The following is a 27,426-nucleotide window of genomic DNA, read 5'->3' as shown; positions in this document are numbered from 1 at the left end:
AGAGAGAGGAGGAGAGAGAGGAGGAGAGAGGAGGAGAGAGAGGAAGAGGGAGGGAGGGCAGGAGGAGAGAGGAGGAGAAGAGGAGGAGGAGGAGAGAGAGGAGGAGGGAGGTAGGGCAGGAGGAGAGAGGAGGAGAGAGGGGGAGGAGAGAGGGAGGAGGAGGGATAGAGGGCAGGAGGAGAGAGTAGGAGAAGGAGGAGAAGAGAGGAGGAGGAGGAGAGAGAGGAGGAGGGAGGGAGGGCAGGAGGATAGAGGAGGAGGAGAGGAGGAGGAGAGAGAGGTGGAGAGGTGGAGGAGAGAGAGGAGGAGAGAGAGGAGGAGGGAGGGCAAGAGGAGGAGGAGGAGGAGGGATGAGGAGAGAGGAGGAGGAGAGAGAGGAGGAGGAGAGAGAGGAGGAGGATGAGAGAGGAGGAGGAGGAGGGAGGGCAGGAGGAGGAGGAGGAGAGAGAGGAGGGGTGGAGGACAGAGAGGAGGAGGAGAGAGAGGAGGACAGAGAGGAGGAGGAGGAGAGAGGAGGAGAGAGAGGAGGAGATGAGGAGGAGAGAGAGGAGGAGAGGAGGAGGAGAGAGAGGAGGAGGGAGGGAGGGCAGGAGGGGAGGAGAGAGAAGAGGAGGAGGAGAGAGAAGAGGAGGAGGAGAGAGAGGAGGAGAGGAGGAGGAGAGAGAGGAGGAGGGAGGGAGGGCAGGAGGGGAGGAGAGAGAAGAGGAGGAGGAGGGAGAAGAGGAGGAGGAGAGAGAGGAGGAGAGGAGGATGAGAGAGAGAAAAAGAGGAGGAGAGAGAGAAGGAGGAGGAGAGAGAGGAGGAGGACGAGAGGGAGGAGGAGAGAGAGGAGGAGAGAGAGGAGGAGAAGGAGGAGGAGGAGAGAGAGGAGGAGAGAGAGGAGGAGGAGAAGGAGGAGAGGAAGAGGAGGGAGACAGAGGAGGAGGAGGAGGAGGAGACAGAGGAGGAGGAGACAGAGGAGGAGGAGAGGAGGAGGAGGAGACAAAGGAGGAGGAGAGGAGGAGACAGAGGAGGAGGAGGAGGAGACAAAGGAGGAGGAGAGGAGGAGACAGAGGAGGAGGAGAGGAGGAGAGAGGAGGAGGAGAGAGGAGGAGGAGGAGGAGAGAGAGGAGGAGGAGAGAGAGGAGGAGGAGGAGAGGAGGGAGAGAGAGAAGGAGGAGACAGAACCACAAAAAGCCACACGGAGACAAGTCAGAGCGGAGACCAACACGGGTGAGGTGATAATGGGGTGACAATGGGGCAGAGATACAAGAGAGACACAAGTCAGCGACAGTCACATGTGCCTCACATTCACTTATACGCCTCACATTCAGTTACACGCCTCACATTCAGTTACACGCCTCACATTCAGTTACACGGCTCACATTCAGTTATACACCTCATATTCAGTTATACGCCTCATATTCAGTTATACGCCTCACATTCAGTTATACACCTCACATTCAGTTATACACGTTACATTCAGTTATACGGCTAACATTCAGTTATACACCTCACATTCAGTTATACGCCTCACATTCAGTTATACGAGTCACATTCAGTTATACAAGTCACATTCACTTATACGCCTCACATTCTGTTATACGCCTCACATTCAGTTATACGAGTCACATTCAGTTATACGCCTCACATTCAGTTATACACGTCACATTCAGTTATACGAGTCACATTCAGTTATACACCTCACAGTCAGTTATACGCCTCACATTCAGTTATACGCCTCACATTCAGTTATACGAGTCACATTCAGTTATACATGTCACATTCAGTTATACGCCTCACATTCAGTTATACACGTCACATTCAGTTATACGCCTCACATTCAGTTATACGCGTCACATTCGGTTATACGCGTCACATTCAGTTATACGCCTCACATTGAGTTATACACGTCACATTCAGTTATACACGTCACATTCAGTTATACGCGTCACATTCAGTTATACACCTCACATTCAGTTATACACGTCACATTCAGTTATACGCCTCACATTCAGTTATACACGTCACATTTAGTTATACGCGTCACATTCAGTTATACACCTCACAGTCAGTTATACACGTCACATTCAGTTATACGCCTCACATTCAGTTATACACGTCACATTCAGTTATACACGTCACATTCAGTTATACGAGTCACATTCAGTTATACACCTCACAGTCAGTTATACACGTCACATTCAGTTATACGCCTCACATTCAGTTATACACGTCACATTCAGTTATACATGTCACATTCAGTTATACGTGTCACATTCAGTTATACACGTCACATTCAGTTATACACGTCACATTCAGTTATACGCGTCACATTCAGTTATACGCGTCACATTCAGTTATACACGTCACATTCAGTTATACGAGTCACATTCAGTTATACACCTCACAGTCAGTTATACACATCACATTCAGTTATACGCCTCACATTCAGTTATACACGTCACATTCAGTTATACGCGTCACATTCAGTTATACACGTCACATTCAGTTATACGCGTCACATTCAGTTATACACGTCACATTCAGTTATACGAGTCACATTCAGTTATACGCGTCACATTCAGTTATACGCGTCACATTCAGTTATACACGTCACATTCAGTTATACGAGTCACATTCAGTTATACGCCTCACATTGCAGACATCTAACATTTACATTGTTTGTGTCCTAATAATTAACGATATTGCACAATGGGGGCGTCATCCAGCCAGTGTCACCCTCAGCAGAAGGAGATAACAAACGCCCCCGGGTGATCAGAAGCTGGAACGGGTCTTACATACAGGGCTAGGCCGGGAGACTTTACTGTCATAGACACCCACAATGGCCATACATACACATACACATATATATATATATATATATATATACACACACATTATATATACACACACATACATACACACACATTATATATACACACACATACACACATTATATACACACACATACATACACACACATTATATATACACACACATACACACATTATATATACACACACACATACATACACACACATTATATATACACACACATACACATATTATATATACACACACACATACATACACACACATTATATATACACACACAGGTTGAGTCTCCCATATCCAAATATTCCAAAATACAGAATAATTTTAAAATGATTGAGATAATGAAACCTTTGATTTTTGATGGTTCAATGTACACAAACTTTGTCTAAGGCACAAATTATTGAAAATATGGTACAAAATGAGCTGCAGGCTGTGTGTATAAGGTGTATATAACACATAAATGCATTCTGTGTGTATATTGGGGTCCCATTCCCAAGATATTTCATTATTATATGCAATTATTCCAAACTACGGAATATTCCGTTATCCAAAATACCCCTGGTCCCAAGCATTTTGGATGTGGGAGACTCAACCTGTATATATACGGTATATATATATATATATATATATATATATATACACACAGATATATATGTACATACATGCACATATCGGTAATGAACAATAGCTGGGCTTACATGAGCATCTGCGGCAAGACGTGGCATGGACATGGCCCGGCCCTGGGTCTCCAGCCCCGTGGGATGGTCTCCACCGTTAGACAGGTTTTGCCCAATTTCTTTCATCTCCACGGACTGCAAACAAGACAAATCTCAGTGTTACAGTAATGTGGGTGCACTGAGGGGAATACTCAGTTACACGTGAGCTCAGGACCTGCACAGATACCCGTCTCTTTCCCTGGACAGACGTGAGCTCAGGACCTGCACAGATACCTGTCTCTTTCCCTGGACAGACGTGAGCTCAGGACCTGCACAGATACCCGTCTCTTTCCCTGGACAGACATGAGCTCAGGACCTGCACAGATACCTGTCTCTTTCCCTGGACAGACGTGAGCTCAGGACCTGCACAGATACCTGTCTCTTTCCCTGGACAGACGGACGTCAGGACCTGCACAGATACCCGTCTCTTTCCCTGGACAGACGTGAGCTCAGGACATGTACAGATACCTGTCTCTTTCCCTGGACAGACGGGAGCTCAGGACCTGCACAGATACCTGTCTCTTTTCCTGGACAGACGTGAGCTCAGGACATGTACAGATACCTGTCTCTTTCCCTGGACAGACGTGAGCTCAGGACCTGCACAGATACCCGTCTCTTTCCCTGGACAGACGGGAGCTCAGGACCTGCACAGATACCCGTCTCTTTCCCTGGACAGACGTGAGCTCAGGACCTGCACAGATACCCGTCTCTTTCCCTGGACAGACGTGAGCTCAGGACCTGCACAGATACCCGTCTCTTTCCCTGGACAGACGTGAGCTCAGGACCTGCACAGATACCTGTCTCTTTCCCTGGACAGACGTGAGCTCAGGACCTGCACAGATACCTGTCTCTTTCCCTGGACAGACGTGAGCTCAGGACCTGCACAGATACCTGTCTCTTTCCCTGGACAGACGTGAGCTCAGGACCTGCACAGATACCTGTCTCTTTCCCTGGACAGACGGACGTCAGGACCTGCACAGATACCTGTCTCTTTCCCTGGACAGACGGGAGCTCAGGACCTGCACAGATACCCGTCTCTTTCCCTGGACAGACGTGAGCTCAGGACCTGCACAGATACCTGTCTCTTTCCCTGGACAGACGTGAGCTCAGGACATGTACAGATACCTGTCTCTTTCCCTGGACAGACGGGAGCTCAGGACCTGCACAGATACCTGTCTCTTTCCCTGGACAGACGTGAGCTCAGGACATGTACAGATACCTGTCTCTTTCCCTGGACAGACATGAGCTCAGGACCTGCACAGATACCTGTCTCTTTCCCTGGACAGACGGGAGCTCAGGACATGCACAGATACCCGTCTCTTTCCCTGGACAGACGGGAGCTCAGGACATGCACAGATACCTGTCTCTTTCCCTGGACAGACGGGAGCTCAGGACCTGCACAGATACCTGTCTCTTTTCCTGGACAGACGTGAGCTCAGGACATGTACAGATACCTGTCTCTTTCCCTGGACAGACGTGAGCTCAGGACCTGCACAGATACCCGTCTCTTTCCCTGGACAGACGTGAGCTCAGGACCTGCACAGATACCTGTCTCTTTCCCTGGACAGACGGGAGCTCAGGACATGCACAGATACCCGTCTCTTTCCCTGGACAGACGGGAGCTCAGGACCTGCACAGATACCCGTCTCTTTCCCTGGACAGACGTGAGCTCAGGACCTGCACAGATACCCGTCTCTTTCCCTGGACAGACGTGAGCTCAGGACCTGCACAGATACCCGTCTCTTTCCCTGGACAGACGTGAGCTCAGGACCTGCACAGATACCTGTCTCTTTCCCTGGACAGACATGAGCTCAGGACCTGCACAGATACCTGTCTCTTTCCCTGGACAGACGTGAGCTCAGGACCTGCACAGATACCTGTCTCTTTCCCTGGACAGACGTGAGCTCAGGACCTGCACAGATACCTGTCTCTTTCCCTGGACAGACGGACGTCAGGACCTGCACAGATACCTGTCTCTTTCCCTGGACAGACGGGAGCTCAGGACCTGCACAGATACCCGTCTCTTTCCCTGGACAGACGTGAGCTCAGGACATGCACAGATACCTGTCTCTTTCCCTGGACAGACGGGAGCTCAGGACCTGCACAGATACCTGTCTCTTTCCCTGGACAGACGTGAGCTCAGGACATGTACAGATACCTGTCTCTTTCCCTGGACAGACGTGAGCTCAGGACCTGCACAGATACCTGTCTCTTTCCCTGGACAGACGGGAGCTCAGGACATGCACAGATACCCGTCTCTTTCCCTGGACAGACGGGAGCTCAGGACATGCACAGATACCTGTCTCTTTCCCTGGACAGACGTGAGCTCAGGACCTGCACAGATACCTGTCTCTTTCCCTGGACAGACGTGAGCTCAGGACCTGCACAGATACCTGTCTCTTTCCCTGGACAGACATGAGCTCAGGACCTGCACAGATACCTGTCTCTTTCCCTGGACAGACGAGAGCACAGGACCTGTCTCTTTCCCTGGACAGACGTGAGCTCAGGACCTGCACAGATACCCGTCTCTTTCCCTGGACGGACGTGAGCTCAGGACCTGCACAGATACCCGTCTCTTTCCCTGGACAGACGTGAGCTCAGGACCTGCACAGATACCTGTCTCTTTCCCTGGACAGAGGTGAGCACAGGACCTGTCTCTTTCCCTGGACAGACGTGAGCTCAGGACCTGCACAGATACCCGTCTCTTTCCCTGGACAGACGGGAGCTCAGGACCTGCACAGATACCCGTCTCTTTCCCTGGACAGACGTGAGCTCAGGACATGCACAGATACCTGTCTCTTTCCCTGGACAGACGGGAGCTCAGAACCTGCACAGATACCTGTCTCTTTCCCTGGACAGACGTGAGCTCAGGACATGTACAGATACCTGTCTCTTTCCTGGACAGACGTGAGCTCAGGACCTGCACAGATACCTGTCTCTTTCCCTGGACAGACGGGAGCTCAGGACATGCACAGATACCCGTCTCTTTCCCTGGACAGACGGGAGCTCAGGACATGCACAGATACCTGTCTCTTTCCCTGGACAGACGGGAGCTCAGGACATGCACAGATACCCGTCTCTTTCCCTGGACAGACGTGAGCTCAGGACCTGCACAGATACCCGTCTCTTTCCCTGGACAGACGTGAGCTCAGGACCTGCACAGATACCTGTCTCTTTCCCTGGACAGACGTGAGCTCAGGACCTGCACAGATACCTGTCTCTTTCCCTGGACAGACGTGAGCTCAGGACCTGCACAGATACCTGTCTCTTTCCCTGGACAGACGTGAGCTCAGGACCTGCACAGATACCTGTCTCTTTCCCTGGACAGACGTGAGCTCAGGACCTGCACAGATACCTGTCTCTTTCCCTGGACAGACGGACGTCAGGACCTGCACAGATACCTGTCTCTTTCCCTGGACAGACGGGAGCTCAGGACCTGCACAGATACCCGTCTCTTTCCCTGGACAGACGTGAGCTCAGGACATGCACAGATACCTGTCTCTTTCCCTGGACAGACGGGAGCTCAGGACCTGCACAGATACCTGTCTCTTTCCCTGGACAGACGTGAGCTCAGGACATGTACAGATACCCGTCTCTTTCCCTGGACAGACGTGAGCTCAGGACCTGCACAGATACCTGTCTCTTTCCCTGGACAGACGGGAGCTCAGGACATGCACAGATACCCGTCTCTTTCCCTGGACAGACGGGAGCTCAGGACATGCACAGATACCTGTCTCTTTCCCTGGACAGACGGGAGCTCAGGACATGCACAGATACCCGTCTCTTTCCCTGGACAGACGTGAGCTCAGGACCTGCACAGATACCTGTCTCTTTCCCTGGACAGACGTGAGCTCAGGACCTGCACAGATACCTGTCTCTTTCCCTGGACAGACATGAGCTCAGGACCTGCACAGATACCTGTCTCTTTCCCTGGACAGACGTGAGCACAGGACCTGTCTCTTTCCCTGGACAGACGTGAGCTCAGGACCTGCACAGATACCCGTCTCTTTCCCTGGACAGACGTGAGCTCAGGACCTGCACAGATACCCGTCTCTTTCCCTGGACAGACGTGAGCTCAGGACCTGCACAGATACCTGTCTCTTTCCCTGGACAGACGTGAGCACAGGACCTGTCTCTTTCCCTGGACAGACGTGAGCTCAGGACCTGCACAGATACCCGTCTCTTTCCCTGGACAGACGGGAGCTCAGGACCTGCACAGATACCCGTCTCTTTCCCTGGACAGACGTGAGCTCAGGACATGCACAGATACCTGTCTCTTTCCCTGGACAGACGGGAGCTCAGGACCTGCACAGATACCTGTCTCTTTCCCTGGACAGACGTGAGCTCAGGACATGTACAGATACCTGTCTCTTTCCTGGACAGACGTGAGCTCAGGACCTGCACAGATACCTGTCTCTTTCCCTGGACAGACGGGAGCTCAGGACATGCACAGATACCCATCTCTTTCCCTGGACAGATGGGAGCTCAGGACATGCACAGATACCTGTCTCTTTCCCTGGACAGACGGGAGCACAGGACATGCACAGATACCCGTCTCTTTCCCTGGACAGACGTGAGCTCAGGACCTGCACAGATACCCGTCTCTTTCCCTGGACAGACGTGAGCTCAGGACCTGCACAGATACCTGTCTCTTTCCCTGGACAGACGTGAGCTCAGGACCTGCACAGATACCTGTCTCTTTCCCTGGACAGACGGGAGCTCAGGACCTGCACAGATACCTGTCTCCCTGGACAGACGGGAGCTCAGGACCTGCACAGATACCTGTCTCTTTCCCTGGACAGACGGGAGCTCAGGACCTGCACAGATACCTGTCTCTTTCCCTGGACAGACGTGAGCACAGGACCTGTCTCTTTCCCTGGACAGACGTGAGCACAGGACCTGTCTCTTTCCCTGGACAGACGTGAGCACAGGACCTGTCTCTTTCCCTGGACAGACGTGAGCACAGGACCTGTCTCTTTCCCTGGACAGACGTGAGCACAGGACCTGTCTCTTTCCCTGGACAGACATGAGCTCATACATTCCACACTGGAAGGCAGAATCTGTGTAACAAAAGTGTTTGGAGCAAACATGTAGCTATGATGCTGTAATATCCCTTTAGTCAGGGACACAGGTGAATTACACAGGATTTGTGGGTGATTAATATAAAACCAGGTGAAATGCAGACTTGAAGTCAGCCACAGAACCTGTGTAATTCATACGTGTCCTGATTACAGGGATATTATAGCAGCCCTACATGTAGCCCACCGAGAGGCAGGCCGATGTGTGATCTTATGGCGCTGTGGGGCTGTTGAAGGTTGAGTGAATTCTCTTCTCTCCTGCTGTGACCCCTATTGCTAAGCCATGGAGGGAAGGCCTGTCCCCTCTGCGTTACAGATGGCTGCTCTCAGTGGGTGACCTGATGCTCTCACCAGGTTTTACAGATGGCATACTGTACGAGTCCCGGACATGTACGCAGTAAAGTACAATCATGGACATCGAGGTCTGATCTTGTTTTCTCGTTCCAGTACTCAGCATTGTGGGAGCAAAGACTGGAAAGGCCACGTTAGACATGATCCGGGGACCGGGGGGTAACCGGCACCAATGTAGCCATCCAATCCCATTGCTTTGTGTACTAATGATCACATCGGGACCATCGAAGCGTTTACAACCAGCAGGAGAGAGGATGGGGCAGTGCAGTCGCTAATGAACAATCTGACTGATCTGCTCTTCAATACAATGACACCAGTCGTTTTCTTCCACCAAGACCCAAACTGTAAGCCGAGCGAGATCTGATCGCTGGGAGATGTGGTTATTCTCTGTGTGCTAAAACAGGCCAATAATCTGACTGTCCAGCAATCACAGTGCCCGGCCGCAAACAGACCTACGCACGTGTGTCCAGGCTAATAGAGGTACGGGGAGCGGATCCTGAATTGCTGGAAATAAACACTGTACCCCACAAAATGGGGAAAAAATAATAATATGTGCAATATCCGTATTGGGAGGCGGCAAGGTGCTCCGTTATATATTATGCCTTTACCGCAATAGTGTCACCTTAGGGAAGCTTTGGGCTCTAAGTGACAGTTAGGAGCTGAGTGGCTGGTACTTTATCACTTATTACAGGCACAACAGCCCTATCCAGAGAATGCAAAATATATATACACAGTATGTCTTATCGGCGGCTAGTCATTGTATGTTAGCCAGTGAGTCTGCTGGACACGGGAAGCTGCCCTGCGGGCATCAGTAACACAAGGTTGACAGACTGAGGAGTTATGAAGACGGACGTGCCTGTTTGCCCTGCCACGGGGCATGTATCTCCTCTGAGTGACCTCTTTGGAATGCAGTACTCCGCGGGGTGGAGAAGGGGTCCGGAGCTGGCTGCGTCCCCCACGAACTTGACTCCCGTATTCCTGTGTCCTGATGGGGCCTGAGAAACAGACAATTCCAACATGTTTTATGCCTTCAGCAGCCAATGTGTATATTATTACACCTCTGCACAGCTCTCCTTAATCCTAATGACCTGCCTGGGGTCTGATGTTACCACTAATCCAGCTAATCCGTCAGGGTCTCTAATTGCCTGTTTAAAGCACATTATTAGTGCCCATCGACTGTACACTTTAAATAATTAATATGTATGGGAATTACAAAGGGGAGGGGCATCGACAACTCCTGTCTAATACATAGAAGCATCGGTACTAGAGAGGAATGGATCACAGGACTGTACAAGCCTTTAGAAGACCCGTAGGTTGGGGGCATAAAAAGTAGAACCATACATTGTTGCACACCCGGCTGTACTGTCCCAAAACTAAATGTCACGTTGTGTTTGAAAGTCTCCTCTAAAATTCTTGCAGCCATGGAAACCCCAATAGTTTTATATGCAGACTAACATGACTATCCACGTACTGTACGTATGTATATACCATACACAGCTATAACAACACTGGTGCAGCCCGGGTTCCGTAGCAGTTACATTCCGGAGCCAATGGCAGGGATGAACAATACAGGTCAAAGACTCAAGAAAAGGTATAGAGAAAGCTTTGGGCCACATAAAAATACTCACACAACGCCGCCGTTGTTCAATGACGCCGAGCTCTTCTGCCGCAGGAACATCTTGGTATTGCCAAACGGGGCGGGAAGATTCTGCTCCAGAGTCGCTTTCAGAGGTTGGAAAAGGGAGACTGTTCCAGTCTGCAATAGATAACATCACGGTCAGTGTGATGGGGACCATGGACTGGGCCAGGTAACTAATACCTCTTTTCCACCAAAACCCTGGTCCGACTTGGGTTTTTGGGCATGGTTCCAACCCTGGTCAGACCCAGGTCAGACCCATTTACACTGCACCTTCGATCTGGGTTACTCCCAGGTCAGCCCTGTTCACACTGAACTTAGGTCTGCCCTGCTAAACCTGTGAGATCATAAAAAGTGGGAGGTGACTGCTCCATAACCACCAATCAGCTCATTTTAAGCATGACCCAGGTCGGATAACCCGGGTTGCACCGTTTGCACTGCACCATTACCCGGGTCCATCCTGGGTCCAACCCTGGTAGCTACCTGGGTTGGATTGCAGGGTCACTTGACCCAGGTTATTTTTCAGGGACCCTTTTATACTGAGCTGTGACCTGGGTAGACCCAGCAAAAACCCAGGTTTTTGCTCTGGTGTAAAAGGGGTATAAATGGGAGACGAGGGCTGGCAACAATCGGCCCAGGGGAATCCAGAGGGAATGAATCCCTGATAGCACACCTCAGTCTTCTATATATATGTAATATAATGGGAAGGAATGCAGGGGCTGACGGCCATTAGGTCCTCCCGCAGGGTATTTGTAGCTATTTCCTCTGCTAGATAGGCCGGTACTGACCATGGAGGTGCTATACACAGTCATGTGCCTCAGGGGACAACTCGCCCTCCTGTCCCCTAGGGGTGACTTCTAGTACTATCTCATACCACAGGCAGATCCAGATGCTCAATTCAGGTGCCACCAGCTACTATGGCAGGCCTGGCCAACCTGTGGCTCTCCAGCTGTTGTGAAACTACAAGTCCCAGCATGCCTTGCCAGAGTTTTAGCATTCCCTAATAGCAAAACTGTGGCAAGGCATGCTGGGACTTGTAGTTTCACAACAGCTGGAGTGCCACAGGTTGGCCGGGGCAGTACTATGGTTTCATTTGAGCACACATTTGGGCAAGTTAAATATGACCTGGTGATTCGGTTCTCAGGCTGAGCTTACAGCAACCTGTGGAATTTTCGACCGCTCCTGTTAACGTGCTCCAGTTGATTTAAATGTATCCGCTATCAGGGACTCCAGTCATTGTGAGAACAGCTTCAGTAGGAGACCTGGCCCTCAGCTTCAGTAGGAGACCTGGCCCTCAGCTTCAGTAGGAGACCTGGAATCAGGGCCCTCCTACCTCTTTTTGGAGCGTCCTCATGGACGCTCGCATAGCTGTGGGTTACCACCCACAGCTATAGCGAGCGACCATCGGGCTTGCGACGGAGACCCTGCGGTAGGGTCTCGCTGCCGCAAGCCCTGGAGTGATTTTGGCTCTATCAGAGCCAAAATCACTCCCACTGACATCACTAGTGATGTCAGTGGGGCCGGCTTGAGACGGTAGGCGTTCCCATGGGAACGCCTCCGTCTGGCAGGCACGCCCCTGGCGCGCCCACCAAAGGGGGCGTGCTGTCAATCAACATCGACAGCACGCCCCCTTTGGTGCGAGACCGGAGCGATGGTGAGCCCGTCGCTCGCCGGGGCTCGCGCATGCGCACGACGGAGCTCTCTCCATCGTGCGCATGCGCAGTGGGGAACATCGACCCGCTTGCGAGCGTCCTGCCGCTCGCGAGTGGGTCTGAATGACCCCCTATGGCCACAAAACCCGTTTGAGACATTGGGGCAGATTGTATGAAGCTCTGGAAAGTGATAAATTGGAGAGAGATAAAGTACCAATCAATCAGCTCCTAACTGTCATTTTTGACACACAACCTGTAAAGTGGCAGGAGCTGAGTGGCTGGTACTTTATCACTTTCCAATTTATCACTTTCCAGAGGTTAATACATCTGCCCCATTATTTTGTAGCAAATTCAGAATTGCACTTCTACCTGATCCTATCGTGTACATCCTTCCATCACATATACAATGCCAGAAGCCGCACATTCCTTGCCGAAATGCCAGAGCCCCCCCTATTGCTCTGATACCTGAGACAGGACACCCGGCTGCTGGTGGGACTGGTCACGGTTGCCCTTATTCTGCTTGTAGAAGTCGAAGATCATTAGGGCAGCGTAAACTTTCCCGACAGTCATTTCATCGGCTGTGAAGGAAGACGTGACAATGAATGAATCAGTCCCACGCCCCCTCCCATCTTCCACTCTGGAACATTTTCAAAATGAGTAATGATTGTCTATAGTTATTAAAGTTTATTTTTAGAAGTACGCGCGTCCTGACTGACTGTTCACGCAAATGTAACATTGGGTTCTAAACAACAACAACAACAAAAAAAAACTCCATTTGATCAGGAATTATTTTAAGATGATAAAAAAAAAAAAAGAATAGAAGGTGTTATAGGATCGTAAGATGCCGTGGAGGCACGAGGTGGGAAGGAGCCTCTTACGTTTATGAGGCGGCACGAGCAAATCCAGGGTTTTCTGCGAGAGGTTGGGCCACACGGATGTTATTTCCTTCCGGAGCTCAGCGTCACTTTCATGTTGTTTTATTCCCCCTGAAAATAAAATAATAATTTGCCCACATTCTGTTCCCAGCACAAAATGTGACCTCCGGCATCGAGAGCAGAGCTGGGGCAACACTCTACTGGGCCATAAGCAAAAGCATGACACTGTTTTATGGCATTGGCCAACCCAAGTGTGTATAGTAGCTGGGTTATTTCCCATTTAACATAGAGCTATCACTGGCGGATGCCTAAAACTTACAGACATTAGCGTGTAACCTATAGAGAGACAAGGGCAGAGGGGAAACAGGCGGTGAGAGAAAGGGACAGGTTTTAAGGGCCCTCAAAAAAAGTAATTTCTCCAGACAGCCTTCACAATTCCCACAATGCTTTGCAACAGCGTCTGAACCCACCTGAAGACAGTTTAATGTCCAGCGCAGTCCGGATTAACGCCATTAAAGTGGATGTGAAGTGCACCGTGAGGTCCGTATCGGAGATTGGCATATTCATCCTAACTAGGCGCTGCGGAAAGACCAGACTGTTACAGTGATGGCCGCCCATGCCTGTTTTCCATAGCATGCTGTGGTCGATGTGCATGGAGCAATATGCTGCGTTTCCCAACCAGTCACCGTGATGACGCATGTTTTAGCGTGTAGCTCCGCTGATAATTAAACAGTGCTATCTCCAAGGGTTTAGAGGTAGAACTTCCCAACACCATGGTAGAAACAAGAGATGTTTGAGTACGACAACACTGGGATGCAAGGACAGCTTGCTGGTGGTGCTATGTACCTTCCTATATAGGCCAAACGAGGACAGAAAAGATCTCTGCAGAACATGCATCCCATTGACAGGATTTCCATTATATGTGATTTGCAAAACCAGAATAATTTGTCAGTTTGCAGATATTTTAGCTTTTAGGTCCATTCAGTTGCATAACAATGAGTGGTTGAGACTCACTGACTTGACCGGCTCCATGCACAGTGACAATACACATTTTGACATGCGTCTTGGAAGGAGACATCAGAGGGGAAGAGAAATATCTGTAGGTGTTTCACCCTTTAAACACTTGACCGTTCCCCATTAGTTCTGTTCCCAGTCACAGCTCTTTCTTTAGGTCAATACTATGGCCGACCAAGGTGGGTGGACAGGAACAGAGCACACTGGGGGAATGGTCAAGGTTAGACAAAGAGATATTAAAAGGACCTTTAGCCTCAATTGACTATAAAATGATAAAAATGGCAAATAAACCCAGTTCCTTTCAGCCTCATAACCCTTTCTTTCCTTACACACACTGGAAGCAGCCATTTTGTCAGCTGAAACAATTTATATAAGAGCTTATCTTGTCCGTTTCCTGAGAACTTGTTAAATCACTGACGCTCCATTTTCATGAAGATTCGTTCTGCCTACAAAATGGCTGCCTGGGGATGTGCTATTCATGAGTTGCCTCAGTGAGGTCCCTGCACCCTGGTGATTGGATTAGCTGCAAGTGGGGATTCGTAAAACAATGGCCATTTTACCATTTAGTAAACTGAGGCTAATGGCAGTCAAAGGTTGGTATATTGCACGATTATATAGTTGCACAGGGAATACAAACATGCACCATTACATGCAAAGGAAGGTATACTAGACTAGAACCACAAAGTGAGTGACAGATCCATCTACTTGTATAGAGGAGCCAGGAAGGGATGAAGAAAAGATGAGTTAGTCTTAGACTTGGAGAATGGGTTGGGGAAGGGGGGCTCTTTACAAGAGCTGGGAGATCACTAGGAAAGGTTAGCATTAAAGTTCTGATGCTTTTAGATGTTGGAAGCCATGAACTGGGGCAGCTACTGTAGCTGGATAGATCTTGTAGGGTTTCCAGCACATGTAGAAGGATACTTAGATCATGTAAGGTTTGGAAGCCATGAACCAAGACAACTAAACAGATAATAGTTAGATCTTGTAGGGTTTGAAAGCCATGACTCAGGACAGCTATATGGTTACATAGTTCTTGTAGGGTTTGGAGACCATGACCCAGGACAGCTATACAGATACTTAGATCTTATAGATATTGTAGGCCATGATACAGGACAGCTAGATGGATACTTAGATCTTGTAGGGTTTGGAGGCCATGACCCAGGACAGCTAGATGGATACTTAAGACTGTGTAGGGCTTGGAGGCCATAATACAGGACAGCTAGATGGATACTTAGATCTTGTAGGGCTTGGAGGCCATGACCCAGGACAGCTAGATGGATACTTAGATCTTGTAGGGCTTAGAGGCCATGACCCAGACAGCTAGATGGATACTTAGATCTTGTAGGGCTTGGAGGCCATAATACAGGGCTAGATGGATACTTAGATCTTGTAGGGCTTGGAGGTCATGATACAGGACAGCTAGAAGGATACTTAGATCTTGTAGGGCTTGGAGGCCATAATACAGGGCTAGATGGATACTTAGATCTTGTAGGGCTTGGAGGTCATGATACAGGACAGCTAGAAGGATACTTAGATCTTGTAGGGCTTGGAGGCCACAATACAGGACAGCTAGATGGATACTTGTTGGATCTTGCATTAAGTGGCTCCACATAGATCACTGGTTAAAAAAGACGGGGAGAGAGTGGACATAATAGCAGGAGAGGGGTTCACAGGGAGATATACACAGCACGGTACGGGCACAGTACAGAGACAGGAGAAGGCTGGAGACCAGCAAATTACTAGTGGAGGGCGACACATCTCTTCTACCTTATATGCCACACGTGCAGGGCATTTCTTCCCCAGGCCAAGGGGAGGGGGCATATGTCGTAGCATCTCGTACATGTCAGTGTAACCAATGCGCCCGCTGCAGCAACGGGAAGTTGGAGGCACAGGCGTAGCGGCAAGAGTGAAAGATGGACAGGCAGATGGAGGCACAAGAGGTAGATCAGCAGCAAGATGTATGGAAAGCGCATGGCATGGTTGTAAAGGAGAGGCCCGAAGTTACAGGCAGTAGAAACGAATGAGACAAGAGGGGGCAGGATAGCAATGAAGATACAAAACAAGAAGAAGGAGGAACATGGGAGATTGGGAGCAGGAGGGAAACCATATTGAGTGTTGTAAAGTCGGAATTACAGCGGCAGGACAGGAACAGGGCAGCAATGAGAGAGAAAGAGACAAGAAGGAAGAGATAATAGGAAATTTAACATTAAGAGGGGAAAATTGCATTGGCAAAGACCAACCCACATGGGTGAAATTGAGACATGGCATGAAGGAATAGTACAGACAAGCGGGGGGAGGGGGAGATGGAGGCAGCGCAAGGGGGGTGAAAATGGGAGGGAAACAGACAAAAAAAACATATCTGATTAGCCTGATACTGTACAGTCCTGTCACCGGAGCACAGGTATGTTTTTTTATATCATTCAGGTGAGCAAAGGTTAGTCGGGTGTCGGTGGGAGATGGGGGTGGGGGGGTCACTGCTTGCTTTCTGTACACACCCTTTCACTGACACGGACGTCCAGTGGGCGGTCCCGAGCAGAGAGAGCGTACAAGGTGACATTTCCATGTCCCTTGCCCCTACTAGAGGAGGGGGTGGCATCATTTTAAACTCTTCAATGACAATTGCATCACATGCCGCCAGCAGCATTGAAGAGAATAAAATCATTCTGGTCATCATGCTTGGAGAAGGGGTCAGGCAGCCTCACTAACGAGAACACCCCCCTCCCCAGCATTATCCCAGTCACAAATACCCTTAATTCAATTTCCCTTGCACCCAGCTAAGCCCCAGACAGCGGCTGAGACCTCTCCTGTGAAGCTGCCTGGCGCCCTTGTCGGCAGGGGGAGAAGCATGATGAGATGGCAGAGGGCAGGACTGGCCTCGCGTTCCCATGCAGGCGCAGACCCCCTCAGGATTCTGTCAGACTCCCCATTTGGTACGGATGCAGACGGGCTTTTGGTTGCAAACCTTGTAAGCCACCCGCGACGGGCAGCGCTTCCCCAGCCCCAGCGGAGGGGCAATAACCCGCATTAAATTGTACATATCCTTATAGTGAATTCGGCAACTAGAAAAAGAACAGCACAGTGCATCAAGGACAAAAGACAAAACACCTGTTACCTGTCCAAAAATAAAATACATACACAGAGGGGACACACACGTCAGCGGACAGGTCCCTAACACCGGTGCACACGAAAAAGACATTGGTGACAGCGCAGTTTCCCGGTGCATAAACACCCACGGTAAGTTACTTTCATTTTTTTCACCAATGAAGACATCTTAGGGGAAGATTTACTAAAGCAGAAAAGTGGAGGCGTTGCCCATAGCAACCAGATTCTATTATTTTTGTAGCATGCAGTAGATAAATGATAGCTCCAATCTGATTGGTTGCTATGGGTTTCATGTTACTACTGCACTGATGCCAGCTCATACAGAAATCATATATAATAATACATTTCTATTAGCGATCACTTTGCCCTGTGCAGCCTCCCTGCCTCTGTAATACTCACTGATGCCAGCTCCAGTGGCGTAATTAGGGCAGGGCGAGCGGGGTGCGTGCCCTGTACCGGCCCGCCCGCCCTAGTTAGCCAGTGTAGCGCCGACCGCAATGAGTGCGGTCAGCGCTACACATTTACACAGGACCGGCGCTAGGCTTCCAGCACCGGTCCTGTACTTCACACCTGAGCCCGTTCCCTCCCCCTGAGCGCTTGCCCAATAGCGCTAGGAGGCGGGCTCAGGCTGTGCATAACACACGCATCACCGCCAGCGCTTGCGGCGATGCGTGTGTTAAACAGCAGCCAATGAGAGTCAGATACACTCTCATTGACTGCTGCAGCACCCACTGCAAGAGCCGGGCTTCCGTCCGGCTCCTGCAGTGGGTAATGGGACTGACGTCATGACCTCTGTCCCATAATGCTGAGCACGCCAACCCGGGCGGGAGCAGCGTCGCGGACTGGAGCAGGAGCAGAGATTCAGGTAAGTATATTTTTATATATATATATATATATATATATATATATTTTTTTTTTTTTTTTTTTAACCTATCTGCACAACGGGGGAGGGGTGGCTACTACTGGGGGGACCTCTACTGGGGGAGGGGTGGCTACTACTGGGGGGACCTCTACTGGGGGAGGTGTGGCTACTACTGGGGGCGGCATTGGGAGGACCTCTACTGGGGACTACTACTTGGGGGGGAACTACCACTGGGGGCATTATAAAAGGGGCCTATTACTAGAGGCACTGCACTCGGGGGACCACTACTGGGGGCAATAATAGGAAGGGCCACTACAGGGGGCACTGGATAGGGGGGATCACTACAGGGTGCCTGCATAAGGGGACCACTACTGGGAAAACTGCATGGGGGGGGACTACTGCTGGGGGCACTATATAAAGGGCACTGCATATGGGGGGGACTACTACTGGGGGCACCATATAAAGGGCACTGCATAAGGGGATACCGCTACTGGGTGCACTGCATTGTGGGGACTGCTACTGGGGGCACTGCATAAGGGGGGCCACTACTGGGGGTACTGAGTAAGGGGAACTAATTGGGGGCTGTATAAGGGGGACCACTACTGGGGATACTGTATAAGGGGCACTACTATGGGCCTGCATAAGAGGGACCACAACTGCATACTGGGGGTACTACTGTGGTTAAGGTGCATATGGATAGGAATGTTCAGTCTGAAAATAAAGGGGTGTGTCATGTTGACACGCCCCATTTTTAAGTGACCACGCCCATTTTTTGCCACACGCACATCTGGGGCAGAGGGGGGGGGCTTCCTTTTCAAATTTGCCCTGGGCTCCAAATGCCCTAGTTACACCACTGGCTAGCTCATACAGAAATCATATATAATAATACATTTCTATTAGCGATCACTTTGCCCTGCGCAGCCTCCCTGCCTCTGTAATACTCACCGATGGAGACATCGCAATATGGAAACTTAAAAAATACAAGTTGCTGCCTAATATACAGATGTGCCCTTGCTCATTTTTGCCGTCGCTGCGACTTGCCATGAATTGGCGCATGCGTCCTTTTTGCTCCGGCGATCCATCTGACTGCGTGGTGTGCGTGCTGCCGTGGCCTGGCATACTGCGGCGTACGTTGCACGTTTGCCACATTGGCGCCAAAGATGAGTGAGGACACATCTGTACACCACTAATGGTGCGTACACACTGGGCGATTAAAGTGGACGACTGAACGATAACGAAATCGTTATCATTCAGTCGTCCACTTTATCGTCCATTTTTAACATCAAAAGTATGAACGATAACGACGACGTGCGTTCCCGCAGGTCGTTCGTCATTATCGTTCATCGAGTAAACATGCAAGCCAACCTGACGATGTCGTCAGGTTGCTGCATGTTGGGGAATGGGGGAGAGAGCCCGGCGCTGAACGATATCGTTAATGATATCGATATGAACGACATTGAGCGCACCCTGACGGGGACACACTAGACGATATCGCTCAGGGAGCATATCGTCTAGTGTGTATGATCCTTAAGAAGAATGATTACTCGTACGTTTATTGCAACAACTACTGTACTGTACTGTGTGAGGCTGGCGCTGAGCTAGATGGAACGTGGGCGTCTGTGCTACCGCATTGCGTGCACAGAAATAAATGTGTACAGACGCTTGTATGCAGGGATGTGCGCACTTCTGTGGTGCAGCCGCCTCCTATCCATACGCTTGGTTTGTTACCAGCCATCATCGTCCCTTGCTCGCAAATAATACATCAGGACACAGGCGCGTTTACGCTGCCGTCCATCTCTGCAAGACCACAGCTGCGGCGAAGCGCCGTCACCTAAGTGAGTGCGCCCTATTACAGTCTCTACGCCTCCTCAGTCATAAGCGCAGATGTGGGAATAAACTATGGGGAGACATAGCAAACATTGGAGAGAGGTAAATTGGAGAGGTTACCCATAGCAACCAATCAGCTTCTGACGGTCATTTCATAGACTGTGCTGGATAAATGATAGATAGACGCTGATTGGTTACTTTAGCTAATCTCTCCACTTTATCTCTCTCCAAGGAAAGATCCGTCCCATCTCCATCTGCGCGGTATGATCGCCCACGGAAGTCGGTTTACACGCCCGCGTTGTTCCATGACGCACCCACATTCTCCCATGACATGCCCACATTCTCCCATGACACGCCCACATTCTCCCATGACACGCCCATATACTTACATGACATGCCCACATACTCACATGGCACGCCCACATACTCCCACAACACACACACATACTCCCACTACACGACCACATACTCCCAAGCCATGCCCACATACTCCCAAGCCATGCCCACATACTCCCATGAAATGCCCACATTCTCCCATGACACGCCCAAATTCTCCCATGACACGCCCACATTCTCCCATGACACGCCCATGAGACAGAACAGTTCAGTGCAATCGTATGGTCGCCGGCCTGTTACCGCCCAGAAATAATCAATTCACGGAAAGTGCAGTCCGTGCGCACTAGCGAACTCTGTCTATGTGCGGATACCTAATCCAGCGCATGCAAAGAAGCCTATTATCTTTGGTGCATGCGCTTTATTGTGAAATACACAAGAATTTGTGCCCTATATCTCCTACATTGAGCATATCACCTCAGACAGTCCTATATGTCCTACGTTGGGTCTATCACCACAGACAGTCCTATATCTCCAACATTGGGTATATCACCTCAAACAGTCCTATATGTCCTACATTGGGTCTATCACCACAGACAGTCCTATATCTCCTACATTGGGTATATCACCTCAGACGGTCCTATATCTCCTACATTGGGTATATCACCCCAGACAGTCCTATATGTCCTACATTGGGTATATCACCTCAGACAGTCCTATATGTCCTACATTGGGTCGATCACCTCAGACAGTCCTATATCTCCTACATTGGGTTGATCACCTCAGACAGTCCTATATCTCCTACACTGGGTCTATCACCTCATACAGTCCAATATCTCCTACATTGAGTATATCACCTCAGACAGTCCTAGTTCTCCTACATTGGGTATATCACCTCAGACAGTCCTATATCTCCTACATTGGGTATATCACCTCAGACAGTCCCATATCTCCTACATTGGGTCTATCACCTCATACAGTCCTATATCTCCTACATTGAGTATATAACCTCAGACAGTCCTATATCTCCTACATTGAGTATATAACCTCAGACATTCCTATATGTCCTACATTGAGTAGATCACTCCAGACAGTCCCATATCTCCTACATTGCGTATATCACCTCAGACAGTCCCATATCTCCTAGATTGGGTCTATCACCTCAGACAGTCCTATATCTCCTACATTGGGTATATCACCTCAGACAGTCCTATATCTCCTACATTGGGTATATCACCTCAGACAGTCCTATATCTCCTACATAGGGTATATCACCTCAGACAGTCCCATATCTCCTACATTGGGTATATCACCTCAGACAGTCCTATATCTCCTACATTGGGTATATCACCTCAGACAGTCCTATATCTCCTACCTTGGGTCGATCACCTCAGACAGTCCTATATCTCCTACATTGGGTCGATCACCTCAGACAGTCCTATATCTCCTACATTGAGTATATCACCTCAGAGTCCTATATCTCCTACATTGGGTCTATCACCTCAGACAGTTCTATATCTCCTACATTGGGCATATCACCTCAGACAGTCCCATATCTCCTACATTGGGTATATCACCTCAGACAGCCCTATATCTCCAACATTGGGTATATCACCTCAGACAGTCCCATATCTCCTACATTGGGTCGATTACTTCAGACAGTCCTATATCTCCTACACTGGGTCTATTACCTCATACAGTCCTATATCTCCTACATTGGGTATATCACCTCAGACAGTCCTATATGTCCTACATTAGGTATATCACCTTAGACAGTCCTATATGTCCTACATTGGGTCTATCACCTCAGACAGTCCTATATCTCCTACCTTGGGTCGATCACCTCAGACAGTCCTATATCTCCTACATTGGGTCGATCACCTCAGACAGTCCTATATCTCCTACATTGAGTATATCACCTCAGAGTCCTATATCTCCTACATTGGGTCTATCACCTCAGACAGTTCTATATCTCCTACATTGGGTCTATCACCTCAGACAGTCCTGTATCTCCTACATAGGGTATATCACCTCAGACAGTCCCATATCTTCTACATTGGGTATATCACCTCAGACAGTCCTATATCTCCTACATTGGGTATATCACCTCAGACAGTCCTATATCTCCTACATTGGGTCGATCACCTCAGACAGTCCTATATCTCCTACATTGAGTATATCACCTCAGAGTCCTATATCTCCTACATTGGGTCTATCACCTCAGACAGTCCAATATCTCCTACATTGGGTATATCACCTCAGACAGCCCTATATCTCCAACATTGGGTATCTCACCTCAGACAGTCCCATATCTCCTACATTGGGTCGATCACCTCAGAAAGTCCTATATCTCCTACACTGGGTCTATCACCTCATACAGTCCTATATCTCCTACATTGAGTATATCACCTCAGATAGTCCTAGATCTCCTACATTGGGTATATCACCTCAGACAGTCCTATATCTCCTACATTGGGTATATCACCTCAGACAGTCCCATATCTCCTACATTGGGTCTATCACCTCATACAGTCCTATATCTCCTACATTGAGTATATAACCTCAGACATTCCTATATGTCCTACATTGAGTAGATCACCTCAGACAGTCCCATATCTCCTACATTGGGTATATCACCTCAGACAGTCCCATATCTCCTACATTGGGTCTATCACCTCAGACAGTCCTATATCTCCTACATTGGGTCTATCACCTCAGACAGTCCTATATCTCCTACATTGGGTATATCACCTCAGACAGTCCTATATGTCCTACATTGGGTATATCACCTTAGACAGTCCTATATGTCCTACATTGGGTCTATCACCTCAGACAGTCCTATATCTCCTACATTGGGTCTATCACCTCAGACAGTCCTATATCTCCTACATAGGGTATATCACCTCAGACAGTCCCATATCTTCTACATTGGGTATATCACCTCAGACAGTCCTATATCTCCTACATTGGGTATATCACCTCAGACAGTCCTATATCTCCTACCTTGGGTCGATCACCTCAGACAGTCCTATATCTCCTACATTGGGTCGATCACCTCAGACAGTCCTATATCTCCTACATTGAGTATATCTTCCCGTACAGTCCTATATCTCCTACATTATGTATATCACCTCAGACAGTCCTATATCTCCTACCTTGGGTATATCACCTCAGACAGTCCTATATCTCCTATATTGGGTATATCACCTCAGAGTCCTATATCTCCTACATTGAGTATATCTTCCCGTACAGTCCTATATCTCCTACATTGGGTCTATCACCTCATACAGTCCTATATCTCCTACATTGGGTATATCACCTCAGACAGTCCTATATCTCCTACATTGGGTATATCACCTCAGACAGTCCCATATCTCCTACATTGGGTCTATCACCTCATACAGTCCTATATCTCCTACATTGAGTATATAACCTCAGACATTCCTATATGTCCTACATTGAGTAGATCACCTCAGACAGTCCCATATCTCCTACATTGGGTATATCACCTCAGACAGTCCCATATCTCCTACATTGGGTCTATCACCTCAGACAGTCCTATATCTCCTACATTGGGTCTATCACCTCAGACAGTCCTATATCTCCTACATTGGGTATATCACCTCAGACAGTCCTATATGTCCTACATTGGGTATATCACCTTAGACAGTCCTATATGTCCTACATTGGGTCTATCACCTCAGACAGTCCTATATCTCCTACATAGGGTATATCACCTCAGACAGTCCCATATCTTCTACATTGGGTATATCACCTCAGACAGTCCTATATCTCCTACATTGGGTATATCACCTCAGACAGTCCTATATCTCCTACCTTGGGTCGATCACCTCAGACAGTCCTATATCTCCTACATTGGGTCGATCACCTCAGACAGTCCTATATCTCCTACATTGAGTATATCTTCCCGTACAGTCCTATATCTCCTACATTGGGTATATCACCTCAGACAGTCCTATATCTCCTACCTTGGGTATATCACCTCAGACAGTCCTATATCTCCTACATTGGGTATATCACCTCAGACAGTCCTATATCTCCTACATTGGGTATATCTTCCCGTACAGTCCTATATCTCCTACATTGGGTATATCACCTCAGACAGTCCTATATCTCCTACATTGGGTCTATCACCTCAGACAGTCCTATATGTCCTACATTGGGTATATCTTCCCGTACAGTCCTATATCTCCTACATAGGGTCTATCACCCCAGACAGTCCTATATCTCCTACATTGGGTATATCACCCCAGACAGTCCCATATCTCCTACATTTGGGTATATAAGTAGGCACTATACATTCATTGGTATAATAATGTTACCAGTACCCTCCTGCCACTAATTACATTATTTACCCGGAGTTAGCATAGCCTTTTCAGCTAATCTCGCAGACACAGATGGGTCTGGCCAACGTGCTAGCCATTGCGCAATTCCCTACATGCTCTCAGCAGTTCTGCAAGAACTGAAACATACGTCTCCAAGATCACAGTGTAGGACGTGGACTCGGCCTTTGTCGAAAAACAGTTATTTCATTATAAACACAGAATAAAACCTACATTGTAGCCCTCGGACATAGGAAACGTGGTCAAACTGAACACGCCCTAGTGTGCGGGTTATATGGTATTAAATCAAATTGATTATAATTTTGATAATACATGGCTATGACTCCTGTGGAACTAAAAAGAGCCCAACTGGATGCAGCCTTTTGTTCTGTGAGCCCCAAACTCCGGGGTCCGTATTACCAAAAAGACTGTGAATATGGCGGTGCCCGCTGGCTGCTGCATATTTGAAGCGTAGTTCAATGTAGAGTGAAAACAAATTGTAACAGAGCCCCCATTACACCTTTCTGACCTGATCCTTGATGTACCAGACTTTAGAGGTCTATAAAACATATATACATTGGAAGAACAGAACCATATAAACAGAAGAACGTACCAGGCAGCCGGGTCATACTCTGCCCAGACGCGGATGAATTCATCTAAGTGATGAGGTCCCAGAATGGAAGAGTCTCGCGTCAGGTACTCAAAATTATCCATGATGACGGCAACGAAGAGATTGAGCATCTACTCAGGAGCGAACGGGAGAGAGAGAGAGAACACGTCAGAGGGCCGGTCAGGTAACATGGATACTGACCTCTATGCAGCCAGAATATCAGACTTCCGTAACCAAACTACAAGGAGGGACCAACAACCGCAACCAAATGGTGATTTACACAAACATGTAACCATCTCGGTCATTGAAAGGATTAAGATTTAGGATCCAATACTCTTTGACTAATCCACATTAATTGTTATAGGAACACTGGGCCTGATTCAGACCCAGACGCTATTTGCGGACGCTCGTTCTTAAAAAGGGGCCGGATATTTAAATTGAGCACTCGCTCTTTGAGGTGCGTTGACACCTCTATATCTGAGCGAGCGTCCGAAAAATGTGCTCGCTATTTTGTAAAGACGCCCCTTTGCCGTTCGCATCACACGTCATCTCCGGTATTTATTAGATTAATCGGGAACATCGAAAGGCATCTGAACTGAACCCGCTATCACTACGAGCAGTTCAGGCTAAAAGACAACCAAGTGACGTGGTCGATGAAACTCCCTTACTAATTATGCACACCCATTAAACGCCCTTTTGACCGTTAGGCACGCCTGCGTTCGGATCTCCACTCCCCGTTTTCAAGCACCTTCCCCTGTTACCACCCACAAACGGTACATTCTGTCAATCAAATTAGCAGCCCCTCGCTTTTTTACGAGCACACGATTTCCGACCGCAATGACTGGTTTGCGCATGGCGAACCATACGCATGCCCAGTTGTGCGAACATCGCTCAGAGTGAACGAGCGGCCGCTTACGAGCGGTTCTGAATCAGGGCCACTGTGCCGGCTGGCAGGCTAACTAGAAACTAGTGGGCACAGCACCAAACATTTATTGCTACAGTCACTGGTGTCTCCTGAGAATTACTCTGTCCCCAAAACAATACACAACTTTGAAAACTGCCCAACACATTTACTACATATTTATTTTTCCCTCGAAGGTTGCTCCTAGGTTAAGTGGTGGTACCCAATTTCTCCTGGGTCCTGAGCACTTTGTCTCCGAGGCCCGAGGCGGCGGTACTAGCTGTCACCGCTATAGCCTGCCCTTGCTGGTGGTGACAACTGGTACAATAGGCATTATGCTAGCCGCACATACAACAGTAGTGCCAGCCACAAGCCCTAATACTGCTATGTGTGGTCCAGAAATAGGAGATGGGTCTGGCCACCTGGTGCCCGCTGTCCGCCGGGCTCTGGCCATGGACTCACAGGGTCGGCCATTGTGTGGCTGTTCACTCACCAGGAACGAACACAGGAAGATAAACGAGACAAAATAGAAATAAGCGAAGTCGCTGCCACATTCTTCTTTGGGGTTCCCGGAGCGCGGGTCACACGGTCTGTGGCTGAGACAGGAGAGCATAATTTCGTGCCAGCCTTCCCCCGTGGCGCTCCTAGAAAGGGAGAAGGGGAGGGCATAAGCACAGCGTAATTGTAAATACTGTACACAAACGTCAGACTTGGGTCTTGATTCAGAGGCACACGCTAATTCAGCCGCAACTACGTGTTTTCCACAGAGCGACTGTGCCTTTATGCTAAAGCCGTAGCCAATGGGATTCGTACAGGGACGCCAACCGGCTGCTGCGCTAATCAGCAGCATTGCGTATTAAGACACACCACTGGCCGCACATCGGTCGTACCATAAAATAATTCACCAGCCGTTGAGGAGAAGCAGAAGGTCTGTCTGAAAATGTCCGCCAAAATCATTGCGATTGTGGTTTTTGCCTGCGTCTGGCTAGTTACCCCCGTTACCACCCAGGAACGCCAGCGGAAATTGTCTCTCTTTGCTTTCAAATTTGTCCTGCGACTTTTGGCGGTAACCATCGGTACCCATGCGCAGTGCGACTCGGATGAATGCGCAGACTGAAAACATTGCCCGCTTGCCTTTGAATCAGGCCCTTTATGTTATCTAGCATCGTATATCCCGCATCTACTGTAACTGGTCATTTAAGGGCAAATACAGTATTCCTAATTATACATGAAAAGAATGTATTATATTCTCAATATATGGAGTTTCCCTTCTCCTTCCAGAACTTAGGTGAATAAACGTCTGTGTGTG

At 48.9% G+C, this 27,426-nt stretch overlaps 1 protein-coding gene across 1 annotated transcript in view; it reads right to left on the bottom strand.

Annotated features, from left to right (window-relative positions):
* CACNA1B (calcium voltage-gated channel subunit alpha1 B) overlaps positions 1–27,426 on the bottom strand; it is a 364,867-nt gene that overhangs the window by 19,454 nt on the left and 317,987 nt on the right. The window contains exons 37-45 of the mRNA XM_088460941.1: positions 26,611–26,761; positions 25,220–25,347; positions 15,907–16,003; positions 13,596–13,704; positions 13,129–13,236; positions 12,716–12,828; positions 10,591–10,718; positions 9,819–9,957; positions 3,516–3,629 (exon numbers count right to left, since the gene is read on the bottom strand). Of these exons, the coding sequence (XP_088317067.1) occupies positions 3,516–3,629; positions 9,819–9,957; positions 10,591–10,718; positions 12,716–12,828; positions 13,129–13,236; positions 13,596–13,704; positions 15,907–16,003; positions 25,220–25,347; positions 26,611–26,761 (1,087 nt within the window). The remainder of the gene's footprint in view (positions 1–3,515; positions 3,630–9,818; positions 9,958–10,590; positions 10,719–12,715; positions 12,829–13,128; positions 13,237–13,595; positions 13,705–15,906; positions 16,004–25,219; positions 25,348–26,610; positions 26,762–27,426) is intronic.

Source organism: Taudactylus pleione, unplaced genomic scaffold (genome assembly GCF_031769625.1).
Source record: "Taudactylus pleione unplaced genomic scaffold, aTauple2 ptg000996l, whole genome shotgun sequence".
In the NCBI taxonomy this organism is placed as follows: Eukaryota; Metazoa; Chordata; class Amphibia; order Anura; family Myobatrachidae; genus Taudactylus; species Taudactylus pleione.
This window is presented reverse-complemented; position numbering and strand designations above follow the sequence as displayed.